A 14,713-nucleotide genomic window follows, 5' to 3' on the forward strand; every position below is an offset into this window, starting at 1 on the left:
ACACTGACATTAGGGTGTGACACACTGATATTAGTCTGTGACGCACTGACATTAGCGTGCGGCACACTGACATTTGAGTGACACACTGACATTAGCATGTGACACACTGACATTAGCTTGTGGCACACAGACATTAGCGTGTGACACACTGACATTCGTGTTGCACACTGACATTAGCGTGTGATACACCGATATTAGCCTGTGATACACTGACATTAGTGTGCAGCACACTGACATTTGAGTAACACACTGACGTTTGTGTGACACACTGATATGAATGTGTAACACTGACATATGTATGAAACACTGATATTCATGAGACACAGGCCAGACCCCTTCAAAACAATTTTGAGAAGTTAGCCCAGTCCCTAACTTTTCTGGTTGTTTTCGGCAGATGTGAGGTGGATATCCCAGGAGTGATGGAGCTGGTCAAACCACTCACCTTTACGCAAAACAGAATTTATTTACACACCACTGAATAAAAGACAAACAAAGAAAACAGACTTCAGGACGACAACTGTTTGAAAACCCAACTCACACGATCTCTGCACTTTACAAAGAGCTGTTCCAATTTCCTGCAAGATCCCCATAAACACACCCCTTGGGGAAAAAAAGGTAAATTTAGACACAGATTCGTACAGGAGTGATGTCAGAGAGAGAAAGAATCCACCAAGGATCATTGGCTGAAGCATGGAACTTCTTTTCCCTGTCTCCAGCTAAAACTAAACCAAACTGGAAAAATCCCTGAACTGGGTGAACAGGCCCCTCCCCTTTCAGTGTACAAGTGTTTTAAATAAAACCTAAAAGCCATGTTGCCTGAGGCAGTATCTGTTAGCTATAATCAAAATGGTCTAATCAGCTAATACTGGGGCAATCATTAACAGCTTTCAGGCTGTCAAATGCTTTCTGGCAGCCCGCTGTCCACTGAATTCGTCTTGCCTTTCTGTAGTAACTTAGTGATCGGAGCAGCAACACCACTAACATTTCCGATAAAACCCACTCAATCCCAGGAATTGTAGTACTACTCTTTTCATCAATGGTACAGGAATTTCCCCAATTACCTTAGTTTTTACATTCCATGGGGCCATTTATCCACATCCAATAACATAGCCCAGGAAGGTGACTTAAGCTTTGGCAAATTCACTTTTAGCCAGGATTATCACCAAGCCTACCTCCTAAAGTTGATTTAAGCTATTCCAATAAATGTTGCAAGTGTTCCTTTCATGTGTGACTAAAAATCACCAGGTCATCAATATATACCTCACAGTTGGGTAATACAGAAATGACCATGTTAGATAGTCTCTGAAATGTGGCTGGCACATTTTTCATACATGACTTTAAGTTAATCGTCCAATCAGTGTTATGAAAGCTGAAATTGTCTTCGCTCTTTCCGACAAAGGTACCTGCCAGTTATCCTTTTATAAATATGTGTTGCTTGTCCCACCTTCTCAACACAGTCTTCCAAACATGGAATCGAGTATGCATCAGTCTTTGTAACGGCACTGACTTTGCGATAGTCCACATATAACCATTGGGTACCATCTGGTTTTGGCACCATTACAATGGACGAGCTCCAGTCACTGTAACTCACTTTGATTATGTTATCTTAGAGCATGCATTCAATCTCCTTTTGAACCTGTGCCAACTTCAGAGGGTAATGCCTATAAATGTGTTGCTTAATCGGAATAGCATCTCCTACGTCTCCTGCATCTCCTATCTCATGCATAATTAGGTTAGTACTTCTCAGCTTATTTCCACATATCTCCCCATGCAATAGTATTAACTCTTTCAGGTCATTTTGATTTTCCTCTGGAAGGTAACTCAATAACTTATCCCAATTTTTGACAACTTCCTCATTGTGCAATTTAATTTGAGGAATGGCCAATACAGAATCCTCTGAACTTGGTTCTTCCCTCTGTGTTGTAACCAATAACACAACCTCCTTTGGCTTACCTTCCCTGCCAAAATACCTTTTGAACATATTCACATGACACACTCTTTGAGATTCCTTTCTGTCTGGAGTCCTTATCAAATAGTTCACCTCACTCAATCACCTTTCGACTTGATAAGGTCCACTAAACCTTGCTTTTAAAGGTTCACCTATCACTGTAAAAGGTTTCTCTGATGCAGGAATAGGTATTAAAGGTGTGGGTTTTATTACTACCTGTAGTTTTCCAATTACCTGACATGTTTGACATGTCTGGCAAAATTCAACAGCATCCTTATGCAGTCCAGGCCAGTAAAAATGGTTTTGTATTTTTAGCTTGTGTTTTTCTTATCCCTAAATTATCTCTTACTGGTAGTTCATGCACCACCTGCAACATTTCCTTTCTATAACCCAGTGGCAATACGACTTGATGAACCTCTGCCTATTTATCATCTGCCTGAATATGTGATGGCTTCCATTTCCTCATTAAGACATTAGCTGTAAGATAGTAACATTGAGAGATACATTCAGATTCTATTACTGCATTTGCCCCTTGATACAATTGCTTCAAATTTTCATTTTTCTGCTGTAACTCAGTTAATTTCTCTGAGCTAAAGATATCTACTTTGTCATCCATCTACTCCTGATTTGTCTCAACCATTTGATCAAATAAATCTGCTAATTGCACTTCAACTTTCCTATCTGTATTCTCCTGTTTCAACTGGTACTTTGTGACTTTGTTACCACACAGTCAGGAAAAAACCCAGGATATGTATCCTGTTATAGTTCAGTTGCCTGAGTTTCCACTGGCTTTTCAACAACAATAGGCAGCACTCCAACTGTGAACCAGCTTTATCGTTAGCAAGGACAAATTTTATTCCTGGAGCTGAGGGTTTGTCCAGTAATCCTACCACCACTTCCCCACTCTTCACTCTTTGTAACTGAGCACTTCTTGCCTCACTATGGATTCCACTTATTGGTACCTTTTCCAGCAATAGTCCTTTGGAGGTACATATCTCCTCGTCTTTCAGCATTAACGATTGAGAGGATCCTGTATCTCTTTATATTGCCACCTCTCTACCTGCTGCTGCTGGCCTATGTGAGTAAACATTGCATTCATAGGTATATGGTTTAAGAAGATTTGGTACTTCCTCCTTAACCAACCCTCTGACCAGCTTGTACATTCTGGTGCAGACTTTCAGCTTCCACTGTGCATTCCTTTACCACTCCCAACACAATTCACCGGCTTATCCCGTTTTCCTATATCTGGCTTCCCAGTGCTTTTCCTAACCCAATAACACTGTGATTTCATGTGGCTTACTTCATTGCAGTGAAAACACTGGAGCTTTTTAACATCTCTTTCCCCTTCATGGGTTACCTTTTTACCCTGGGGTAAGTTATCCTTATGAACTTCACCGAGATCTACTTTTCCCTTTCCATGTGAGGATTTCTCTTTTCCCTGATTTCTATCCCTCACAGATTGAAGTTGATGTTGGAAGTCAAACTTTGACTTATGGACCAACTCATGATCATCAGCCACTTCAGCTGCTAATCTTGCTGTTTTAACTCTCTGCTTTTCCACATGGGTTCTCACTGCTACAGAAAGTGAATTTTTGAACTCCTCCGAAATGATTGTCTCTGTAAGAGCATCATAGGTTTGCTCGAATTTTAATGCCCTTATCCAACTATCCAAATACTTTATTTGATCTTTTCAAACTCAATGTACGTTTGACCAGGGTCTCTCCTTCGATTCCTGAAACATTGTCTGGAGGCTTCTGGCACAAACTCGCGCATTTAAGATGACTTTCTCCACCTCCTCATACACCCCGGATCCCTCCTCTGATAGTGATGCAAATACCTCACTAGCTCGACCTACAAGTTTTGTTTGGATCAACCCAAACCCACATGGTGACTGGCCACTGCATTTGTTTAGCTACTTTTTAAAATGAGATGAAAAAGGCTTCCACATCCTTCTCATCAAATTTCGGCAATGTTTGGATATTTTTAAACAGGGCCTCACCAGGTCTTGGGCTACCACGGGTTGCTCATCCTCACTCTTCCCCACTGTGCTTACCATCTGCCTTCATCTCCATCCTTTTAAACTGACTTCCCTGCCTCTGTGCCAGTTTCTGAAGTTCAAAATCTCTCTTTTTCTTCCTTTTCTCTCTCTCTCTGTCTTTTTCTCTTTCCTCTGCTTTTAATCATAAGTCAAACAGTTTCGTTTCTTTTTCTCTTTTTTTTACCTTTTGCCTCTAACTCAAGCTGCTTCTTTTCAATTGAATGTTATCCATCTCTAAAGATTCTGATGGCATTTCCAGCAAATTTAAATTATGAGCTCTTGCTGTAATCATCTCTCCTTTCCTCACCTTTCCTCCAGCTCCAGCTTATCTGCTAACTCCAGCAACTTGGCCTTAACTGCCTTTTGCAAAACCCCCCCAAAGTCACTTCTTTCAGCCCCAGAAAACTATTAGTAACTGAAAGAGCCATTACTACAAAAAACACTGTTTAAACCAACACCCAGAACAAAAGATACTAACGCTTACCACTCACTGCCCTCTAGTTCAACAACCCTAGTCTCAAATTGGTACTATAGAATAAATCCTGCAAAGAGATCCAAGACTGTCATGGACCGGACAGATCCCCTCCACTCATTTTTAAGAAGTTAGCCCAGTCCCTAACTTTTCTGGTTGTTTTCGGCAGGTGTGAGGTGGATATCCCAGGAGTGATGGAGCTGGTCAAACCACTCACCTTTACGCAAAACAGAATTTATTTACACACCACTAAATAAAAGACAAACAAAGAAAACAGACTTCAGGACGACAACTGTTTGAAAACCCAACTGACCCTGCAACTTAACAAAGAGCTGTTCCAATTTCCTGCAAGATCCCCATAAACACACCCCTTGGCAAAAAGAGGTAAATTCAGACACAGATTCGTACAGGAGTGATGTCAGAGAGAGAAAGAATCCACCAAGGATCATTGGCTGAAGCATGGAACTTCTTTTCCCTGCCTCCAGCTAAAACTAAACCAAACTGGAAAAATCCCTGAATTGGATGAACTGGCCACTCCCCTTTCAGTGTACAAGTATTTTAAATAAAACCTAAAAGCCCTTTTCCCTGACTGTTGCCTGAGGCAGTATCTGTTAGCTATAATCAAAGTGGCCCAATCTCAGAGAAATTGGAACCTCTGGCTTTTACAATCCCTTTTGAAAAAAACTAAGGATAACACAATCTCACTTTTTTTCATTGTCACACTGACATTAGCATGTCACCCATTGACATTACCATGGAATACTGACATTAGTGTAGCACACTTATCTTTAGCATGACACACTGACATTCATATGAAACAGTGACATTCATGTGACACACTAACATTAACATGAGACACACTGACTTTAGTATGATGCACTGACATATGTGTGACACACTGACTTTAGAGTGACTCACTGACATTTGTGTGACACGCTGATATTAATGTGACACACTGACATTCATGAGACACACTGACTTTAGTATGATGCACTGACATATGTGTGACACACTGACATTAACGTGTAACACATTGACTTTAGCATGTCACATTGAACTTTAGCATGACTCATTGACATTCATATGACACACTGATATTCGTGCAAAACACAACTTCATGTGACACACTGACATTCAAGTGATACTCTGATGTTCGTATGGGACACAGTGACATTCTTATGACACACTGACTTCAGCACGACACACTGACATTCATGTGACACACTGACATCAATGTGGAACACTTACGTTAATATATAACTTTATTAATGTGAAACATTGATAGTTATGTGGAACACCGACATTTGTGTGTTACACTGACATTAATTTGGCACACTGACATTACTATGTATCTTTGATATTAATGTGTTACACTGACATTTATGTGGCACTGACATTAGAGTGTGACACACTGACCTTAATGATGTTACACTGGCATTAGTGTATAACAATGATATTAATACGGCACACTGATGTTAACTGGTATTAATGGTTCCAACATTTGCTATTAATATGTGGGAGATGTGTTTGTGTAAATATAAACTGGAGTTCTGTTAGGGTCAAGCTGTGGCCTGATTATGTTCTACCTGCAGGACCTTCAACACAACATGAATTTACACCATTTGCAAAGGTGTTACCGTATGGTACTGAGTCAGACGAGGGGGTAATGGCCGAGTGGTATTATTGCTAAACTGTGAATCTGGAGACCCAGGTAATCTTCTGGGGACCTGGGTTCAAATCCTACCATGGCAGATATTGGAATTTGAATTCAATGAAAATCTGGAATTAAGAGTCTAATGATAACCATTGTTGATTGTCAGGAAAAACCCATCTGGTTCACTAATGTCCTTTGGGGAGGGAAACTGAGGTCCTTACCTGGTCTGATTCTAAACACGCAGCAATGTGGTTGACTCTTCACTGGCCTCTGGGCAAATGCAGATGGACAATAAATGTTGCCCAGCCAGTGATGCCCTAATGTAGAACACTGGCTTTAGCGTGGCACACTGATATCAGTGTGTGGAACACAGATATTTGGGGATGAATAACAAAAAGATGATGGATAGCTTGAAGCGTGGTCAACATGAGGAGTTGTAGGGAGGTTGTCATAGGGAGGGAGTCCAGAACTTGGGTCTTGAACATATTAAGGAGTGAAAACGATTGGGGGAAGTGCACCAGAGATCTCAGAGGACTGTAGGTGCTGGAGGAGGAACAGAGGGGTGGGTCATGGAGAGATTTGTAAACAGTGCCAGATCAGGAACTCATACAGCTTAGTGAGGAGGGGGCTGACTCATAATGAAAGTGGACTTGGACAGTGTTAGCATACAGGCAGCTGGGTTCAAGAGGAACTCAGTTTACACATGGTGGGAGCTTGGCTGGTCATTACAGCATTGGCACAGCCAGGTCTGGGCTGTGGGTTTCAGCAGCTAGGTGACTAGAGCCCAGCAGTGTGGCACAGGAATCTTTGTAATGGAGTAGCTGTTAGACTGGCAGCTGATCTGAACAATGTGAACTAGTCCAGTCACAAGCTGTGTATTGTGGATGTGGTAAGAGGGAATCTGTATGAGTATGAATAAATGGATCTCCTTTATGAAAATCCTTTATTGGCATGTGTACTTCAGTACAGGAGTACAGTGAAAGGTTTTTATAATGTCTGCCTCTAATGGCACCATCTTAGGTACCAGTACCTATCTTGGATACAAAGAGAAATAAAAAGAAAAGTAGAAGCATTATTTACAATGTCAAAAAATAAGTTAGAAATAAGATTGTTATATCGTAGTTAGAGGATTTACATTACAATCTGGTAGCGTTTCAAATAGCAGCAGCTCAGCAAGTGGTCTGACCACCTGTACTAGGCCCCAATCCAACAACTGACCCACTCCTCACCAAGCCTCCAGGATACTCCGCACCGACACTCAGCTGCACTGAGGGAGGTCACGCTGCTGCAGACCTATCGGAAGGGTGTTGTGAAACTTGAAAGGGTTCAGAAAAGATCTACAAGGACGTTGCCAGGGTTGCAGAGTTTGAGCTATAGGGTGAGGTTGAATAGGCTAAGGCTGTTTTCCCTGGAGTGTCAGAGGCTGAGGGGTGACCTTATAGAGGTTTATAAAATCATGAGGGACGTGGATAGGGTAAATAGAGAAAGTCTCTTCCCTGGGTTGGAGGAGTCCAGAACTAGAGGGCAATGGTTTAGGGTGAGAGGGGAAAGATATAAAAGAGACCTAAGGGGCAACGTTTTAATGCAGATGGTGGTACGTGTATGGAATGGGCTGCCAGAGGAAGTGGTGGAGGCAGGTACAATTACAACATTTAAAAACCACGTGGATAAGTATACGAATAAGGAAAGATTTGCAGGGATATGATCTAGGTGCTGGCAGGTGGGACTAGATTATGTTAGGATATCTGGTTCGCATGGGCGGGTTGGATCGAAGGGTTTGTTTCCATGCTGTACATCTGTATGATTCTATGACTATGACTCCCTTCCCCTCCCCCTGCCCCGGGACTCCCTTCCCCTCCCCCTGCCCCCGGACTCCCTCCCCCTCTCCCTGCCTGGGACTCCCTTCCCCTCCCCCTGCCCCGGGACTCCCTCCCCCTCTCCCTGCCTGGGACTCCCTTCCCCTCCCCCTGCCCCGGGACTCCCTTCCCCTCCCCCTGCCCCCGGACTCCCTCCCCCTCTCCCTGCCTGGGACTCCCTTCCCCTCCCCCTGCCCCGGGACTCCCTCTCCCTCTCCCTGCCTGGGACTCCCTTCCCCTCCCCCTGCCCCGGGACTCCCTCCCCCTCTCCCTGCCTGGGACTCCCTCCCCCTCTCCCTGCCCCGGGACTCCCTCCCCCTCTCCCTGCCCCGGGACTCCCTCCCCCTCTCCCTGCCCCGGGACTCCCTTCCCCTCCTCCTCCCCCGGGACTCCTTTCCCCTCCCCCTGCCCCAGGACTCCCTTCCCCTTCCCCTCCTCCTGCCCCGAGACTCTCTTCCCCTTCCCCTCCCCCTGCCCCGGGACTCCCTTCCCCTTCCCCTTCCCCTCCCCCTGCCCCGGGACTCCTTTCCCCTCCCCCTGCCCCGGGACTCCTTTCCCCTTCCCCTGCCCCGGGACTCCCTTCCCTTCCCCTGCCCCGGGACTCCCTTCCCTTCCCCCTGCCCCGGGACTCCCTTCCCCTCCTCCACCCCCGGGACTCCTTTCCCCTCCCCCTGCCTCGGGACTCCCTCCCCCTCCCCCTGCCCCGGGACTCCCTTCCCCTTCCCCTCCTCCTCCCCCGGGACTCCCTTCCCTTTCCCCTCTCCCTGCCCCGGGACTCCCTTCCCCTTCCCCTCCTCCTGCCCCGGGACTCCCTTCCCCTCTCCCTGCCCCGGGACTCCCTCCCCCTCCCCCTGCCCCGGGACTCCCTTCCCCTTCCCCTCCTCCTCCCCCGGGACTCCCTTCCCTTTCCCCTCTCCCTGCCCCGGGACTCCCTTCCCTTTCCCCTCTCCCTGCCCCGGGACTCCCTTCCCCTTCCCCTCCTCCTGCCCCGGGACTCCCTTCCCCTCTCCCTCCCCCTGCCCCGGGACTCCCTTCCCCTTCCCCTCCCCCTGCCCCGGGACTCCCTTCCCCTTCCCCTCCCCCTGCCTCGGGACTCCCTTCCCCTCCTCCTCCCCCGGGACTCCTTTCCCCTCCCCCTGCCCCGGGACTCCCTTCCCCTTCCCCTCCTCCTGCCCCGGGACTCCCTTCCCCTTCCCCTCCCCCTGCCCCAGGACTCCTTTCCCCTCCCCCTGCCCCGGGACTCCTTTCCCCTCCCCCTGCCTCGGGACTCCCTTCCCCTTCCCCTCCCCCTGCCCCGGGACTCCCTTCCCCTTCCCCTCCCCCTGCCCCAGGACTCCTTTCCCCTCCCCCTGCCCCGGGACTCCTTTCCCCTCCCCCTGCCTCGGGACTCCCTTCCCCTTCCCCTCCCCCTGCCCCGGGACTCCCTTCCCCTTCCCCTCCCCCTGCCCCGGGACTCCTTTCCCCTCCCCCTGCCCCGGGACTCCTTTCCCCTCCCCCTGCCTCGGGACTCCCTTCCCCTCCCCCTGCCCTAGGACTCACTTCCCTTCGCGCTGCCCCTGAACCTATTTCCCCTTACACTCATGAATTGACTGTATCAATCAGATGAGATATTTGACTTCGGATTTCCGTTTCCAAATTATTACCTTCTAATCCCCCCGATGACTCCAGTGCATCCTCTGTGCTCCCGCATCGTTATTGCCTGCAGGTGATAGGAATGGATTGGGTAATTTGTGGAGTTTGTCAACACATACGTTTATTTGATATTTCATTTGAAGGAGTGTTCTAGGGTTAGACGCGGCTGGGAGAAAATGAATTGTGAAGGGAACTGTGACTCTAGGCCGAATGTTCCCAAAAGTAAAGGCAACATCTTGTGGTTACTGGATATCTGAAATACAAACACAAAGAGCTGGCCTAACAATATGATCCTCTTCAGAAGAAAAATCAGGTTGGAATCTATGTTAATTAGGTTTCTCTCTCCATCGTTGCTACCCCATCACCTCCATTTGCTCCCTCTCCTCCTCCTCATTCTCACCCAGGCCATCTTCCATCCCCTCCTCCTCCCTGCCTCCTTCCCCCACCTCCACACTCCATGCTGTTGGCTGTTCTCTCCAGCTTGACTGTGACTTGGCTCTGGGCATTTGCACTGCGATTCATGCTGACTCAGTCCTTCCTGCTGAGTGCCCACTCTAGCTTTCTCTGCTGCTGTGAATATTCACAGCTGATATGTAAAAGCTGAGCCACCAATATCCAGGAGGATGAATGCAGTGTTTGCAGCTACAGTTAGTGACTGACAATCACTGCCACCAGGACGTGGGAGCTCCTGAGAGGGCCTTGGAAACTGCCATAACACACTGAGGTCCTGAGAGGGGCCTGGGGAACTCATACTGACACTGAGGTCCTGAGAGGGGCCTGGGGAACTCATACTGACACTGAGGCCCTGAGAGGGGCCTGGGGAATTCACACAGACACTGAGGCCCTGAGAGGGGCCTAGGGAACTCATACTGACACTGAGGCCCTGAGAGGGGCCTAGGGAACTCATACTGACACTGAGGCCCTGAGAGGGTCTGGGGGAACTCATACAGACACTGAGCTCCTGAGAGGGGCCTGGGGAACTCACACAGACACTGAGGCCCTAAGAGGGGCCTAGGGAACTCATACTGACACTGAGGCCCTGAGAGGGGCCTGGGGAACTCATACTGACACTGAGGCCCTGAGAGGGGCAGGGGGAATGCACACAGACACTGAGGGCTGGAGTGGGGTCCCGGGGAACTCCACAGACACTGAGAGGGGCCTGGAGAACTCACACTAACACTGAGCTCCTTGATGGGCCCTGGAGAACTCACACAGACACTGAGCTCCTTGATGGGCCCTGGGGAACTCACACAGACACTGAGGCCCTGAGAGGGGCAGGGGGAATGCACACAGACACTAGCTGTCCCAGCTTGCTAAGTCCCAAAGACGTATTTCCTGTTTGACATGAATGGAGAAGGGGTGTCTGACAATGCAGGGCCACCCAGAGTGGCTTTTGTCCAGTTGAATATGGTTTGCAGGGGAATGTGAATTAAAACCTGGACCATGGTCAGAAGTCCATGGGCTCTATCCGTCTTCCAGCCAGGGTTGTCAGATAGCTGGTAGTGGCACTGAGCGAGTAGTAACCTGCTGTGTTCTGGGTGAGCTGTTATGCCACCCTTTTCGCCTGGTCCCATGGTACCATTGGCAGCAGATTGATGGGGGTTCACCCCAGAGACCTGGACAACCTCTATCAATCAGCCAGCATCTTTCCGAAAATAACAGATGCCTTGCTCCCATTTAGTTTCACAATGCCTGTGGGATCTTGCTGTGCACGACATGGCAGCTGCATTTCAGACACTATAACACTGACTGTGTTTCAGAGATGCGTCCAGCTGACCTGAGTGAGACGTGACTGCAGTCCATCAGCGCTCAGTCTGCTCAGGGCCGCGGCCGATGGGTGCCATCTTGGCTACATGCCGAGAGCTGCCTGTATTTTCTCACCTTGATGGGGCAGTGCTGGGCTGACGTTCTGATTGCAGTTGTCTCTGGATGGATAATGAGCAAGCTCCTGTTGTCTTGCCCCTCATGGTTAATGCCCTTCTGTCACATTCGGTCACAAACAGATTGGAGGAGCACGTGCAGGGGTGAGGACCCGTCCAGCGGGCTGAATCACACTGTTGTCTCACTGTATCCCAGACACTGTCTCCACCCCCACCTCCCCCACCTCTTCTATCTCCACATGTTTTTCTTCATAAACTCTTCCTTTTGTCCATCAGTTCCATTATCCCTGTGGGCGTTGACATTTTGGATTTATAAAACCATAAGAATGAGAAGCATGAGTAGGCCATTCTGCCCCTCGAGCCTGCCCCGCCATTCAATAATATAATGGCTGATGTGAAATTAAAATCTGAAAGAATAATTCTGACGGACGATGTGCTTTATAAACCCTCCCCCCACCAATCTCTTGCATTTGTATAGCAGCATTTCTCATCCTCACAGTGTCTCAAAGGCATTTTCCAGGAGGATGTTTGTGTAATGAAGGAAATGATGCAGCCAATTTGCACACAGCAAGTTCCCACACACAGTGTGTTTGTTAACGGCCACCTGGTTTGTTTTCTGATGTAGTTTGAAGGGCTGATTTTGGCCTGGACACTGGGGAGAGTGACCTAACGTTCCTCCCCATGGTGCGTCCACCCGAAACGGTAAATGCAGCCTCAGCATAAGGTCACGTCTGAAAGATGGCTGCTCTGACAGTGCAGCACTCCCTCAGCATTGCGCTGAATGAGTTGACCTGGGTCACGTGTCCATGCCTCTAGCATGGGGCTCAAGCCCACGACTCCAAGGGGAGAATATTCCAGCTATAAACAGGGCACTCATTTTGAACCTGCTGCCTCAGAATCTTGGGGGGGTTAGCCCTCCCTGGCCGCAGTGAGCTCGGCCAGTGAGACCCGAGGGAATGAGGTGCCAGCTCAAGATGAGCACGGCCAGATGCATAGATTATGCTGACCCTTGACCTCTCCATCCCACAGGAGATGAGTGCCTGGCAGAGGCAAGTGGAGGCAAAGGTGGAGCGAGGGCATCCCGGACAGAAGCAGATACACGGGCAGAGCCCAGAGGAGGTGGAGGACGGCGTTTAGGGCGCAGAACAGGGCTGGCTTGTTGCCACCAACGTCGCTGCTCTGTCAAGCAGCTGAAAAAGATCCTATGGGGCTCAGCGGTCATCCTCAGCGTCTGCTCATCCTGGGCAGGCACCAGCCAGCTCGCCAAGATCACCTTCAGGACCTTCGACGCCCCCTTTACAGTGACCTGGTTTGCCACCATCTGGAACATTCTCTTCTTCCCGTTATACTATGTTGGCCACTTTTGGAGTTCAGAAGAGAAACAATCTCCACGGCAACGATTCCGGTAAGAGGCTATTGGCTTAGGTCGCCCACATTGTATGGTGGATGGGGACAGGGAGAAGGAGGGATATTGACTCAGCGACCCGTAGGCCCAATAGGTCTCAGCAGTTGTTCAGTGGGAGCTCAATAGGTCACGAGGTCAAGACCATTCCGGAAGCTTGAACACCAGATAACATTCTCCCCATGTCTGCGGGGGTTTCCTCTGGGTGCTCCAGTTTCCTTCCACAGTCCAAAAGATGTGCAGGTCAGATGAATTGGCCATGCTAAATTGCCCATTGTGTTAGGTGTGTTGGTTAGGGGTAAATATAGGATGGGGGAATGGGTCTGGGTGGGCTACTCTTCGGAGGGTCAGTGTGGACTTGTTGGGCTGAAGGGCCTGTTTCCATACTGTAGGGAATCTAATCTAATCGAAAAGACTTGCCCAGACACTGGCAACACACTGCCATGAGAGGGCTGCACTGTTGGAGGTGCCAGTTTTCAAATGAGCCTTTCAAACATCTGCACCCTCAGATAGACATTCCACGTCACCATTTTAGTCTGAGCAGTGAGGATCCCTTCAGTATTCTGGCCAATGTTTATCCCTCGTCCGTGGCTAAAAAAAAAAGATTACTTGGTCACAATCACGTTTCTATTTGTGAGATCTTGCTGTGCACAAATCTCCTTCCACATTGCCCTGCATTACAATGGCACTTGCTCCACAAAATGTATTTCATTGGCTCTACAGCATTTTGGATTGTCCTGAGGGATGTGGAAGGAGCTGTAGAAATGCATATTGAGAACACTTTTCACACCCAATCTAGCTTCCCTGTTTAAAACTCAGAATTGAGTCCTGGCCATCTGTTTTTCTTTTATCTTTGTGCACTTGTAGTGAGTGCTGTCTTGGTCATATGTACTGGAACAACTTGTACTCAACAGTTTCTGGCGTGATTACACAAGTGACATTTTAGGCTTGTGTGGAAGTGGGAATGAGGTTGTACAAATTCATTTCTCTCCTATGCTGACAAGGACTCTGTCCTTGTCTTACTCATAATTTATTGGGAGAATTCAGTTTCCTGCCAGCCCACCATCTCCTGTCTTCCTGAAATTCAGGATGCAGGAGGCTGGGGTTTCCCTTGCCCCAGTGTTGGAGCAGCTCCCATTAGACATTTGGCTGGAGATTAGCCGTGTTCACAGATCTGGTCACCAACACCTTCCAGAAAACCTTCACTTGTTGCCCTTGCGAAGGTGGTGCTGAACTGCCTCCCTCAACCGTTGCAGTCCATGTGCTGTCGGGACCCACAGTGCTCAATAGGAAGGGAATCCAAGGATATTGACCCCGTGATAATAAAGGAATGTCTACACTCTTCTGGAAGCGCAACAAGCGAGAAGCAAAATGTGCACTTTTATCGTGCTTTTAAGAAACCAGGACAATTCAAAGTGACAAATAATGAAGTACTTTGTCAGTTCCGTCACTGTTGAGGCTAACATGGTCCGACTAATAAATCGTCTGATTCTCAATATTGAAGGAGGAATAATTATTGGCCAGAACACCAGGGAAGACACTGTTGTTCAAAATAGACATGTGAGATCTTTGTGGCCATCTAAAGAGCAGAGAGGTCTCACTTTCACCCCTCACACAAAAGACAGCAATTCTGACAGGACTGACCTTACGACAGCACATCATTCCCTCAGCACTGACCTTACAACAGCTCAGCACTCCCTCAGTACTGGCCATACGACAGTGCAGCACTCCCTCAGTACTGACCTTACAACAGCACAGCACTCCCTCAATACTGACCATACGATAGCACAGCACTCCCTCAGTACTAACATTAAAACAGCACAGCACTCCC

The 14,713-nt window shown here is 48.1% G+C and overlaps 1 protein-coding gene across 3 annotated transcripts in view; it reads left to right on the top strand.

Moving 5' to 3' along the window:
- The window catches only part of slc35f3b (solute carrier family 35 member F3b), a 202,215-nt gene that overhangs the window by 158,120 nt on the left and 29,382 nt on the right, over positions 1-14,713 (top strand). For all 3 annotated transcript variants that reach the window (XM_087978762.1, XM_087978755.1, XM_087978770.1), the window contains one exon: positions 12,510-12,885. In XM_087978762.1, the coding sequence (XP_087834888.1) occupies positions 12,510-12,885 (376 nt within the window). The remainder of the gene's footprint in view (positions 1-12,509; positions 12,886-14,713) is intronic.

Source organism: Chiloscyllium plagiosum, unplaced genomic scaffold (genome assembly GCF_037043375.1).
Source record: "Chiloscyllium plagiosum isolate Xiang-an unplaced genomic scaffold, Cpla_swu_hap1 HiC_scaffold_3, whole genome shotgun sequence".
Taxonomy (NCBI): Eukaryota; Metazoa; Chordata; class Chondrichthyes; order Orectolobiformes; family Hemiscylliidae; genus Chiloscyllium; species Chiloscyllium plagiosum.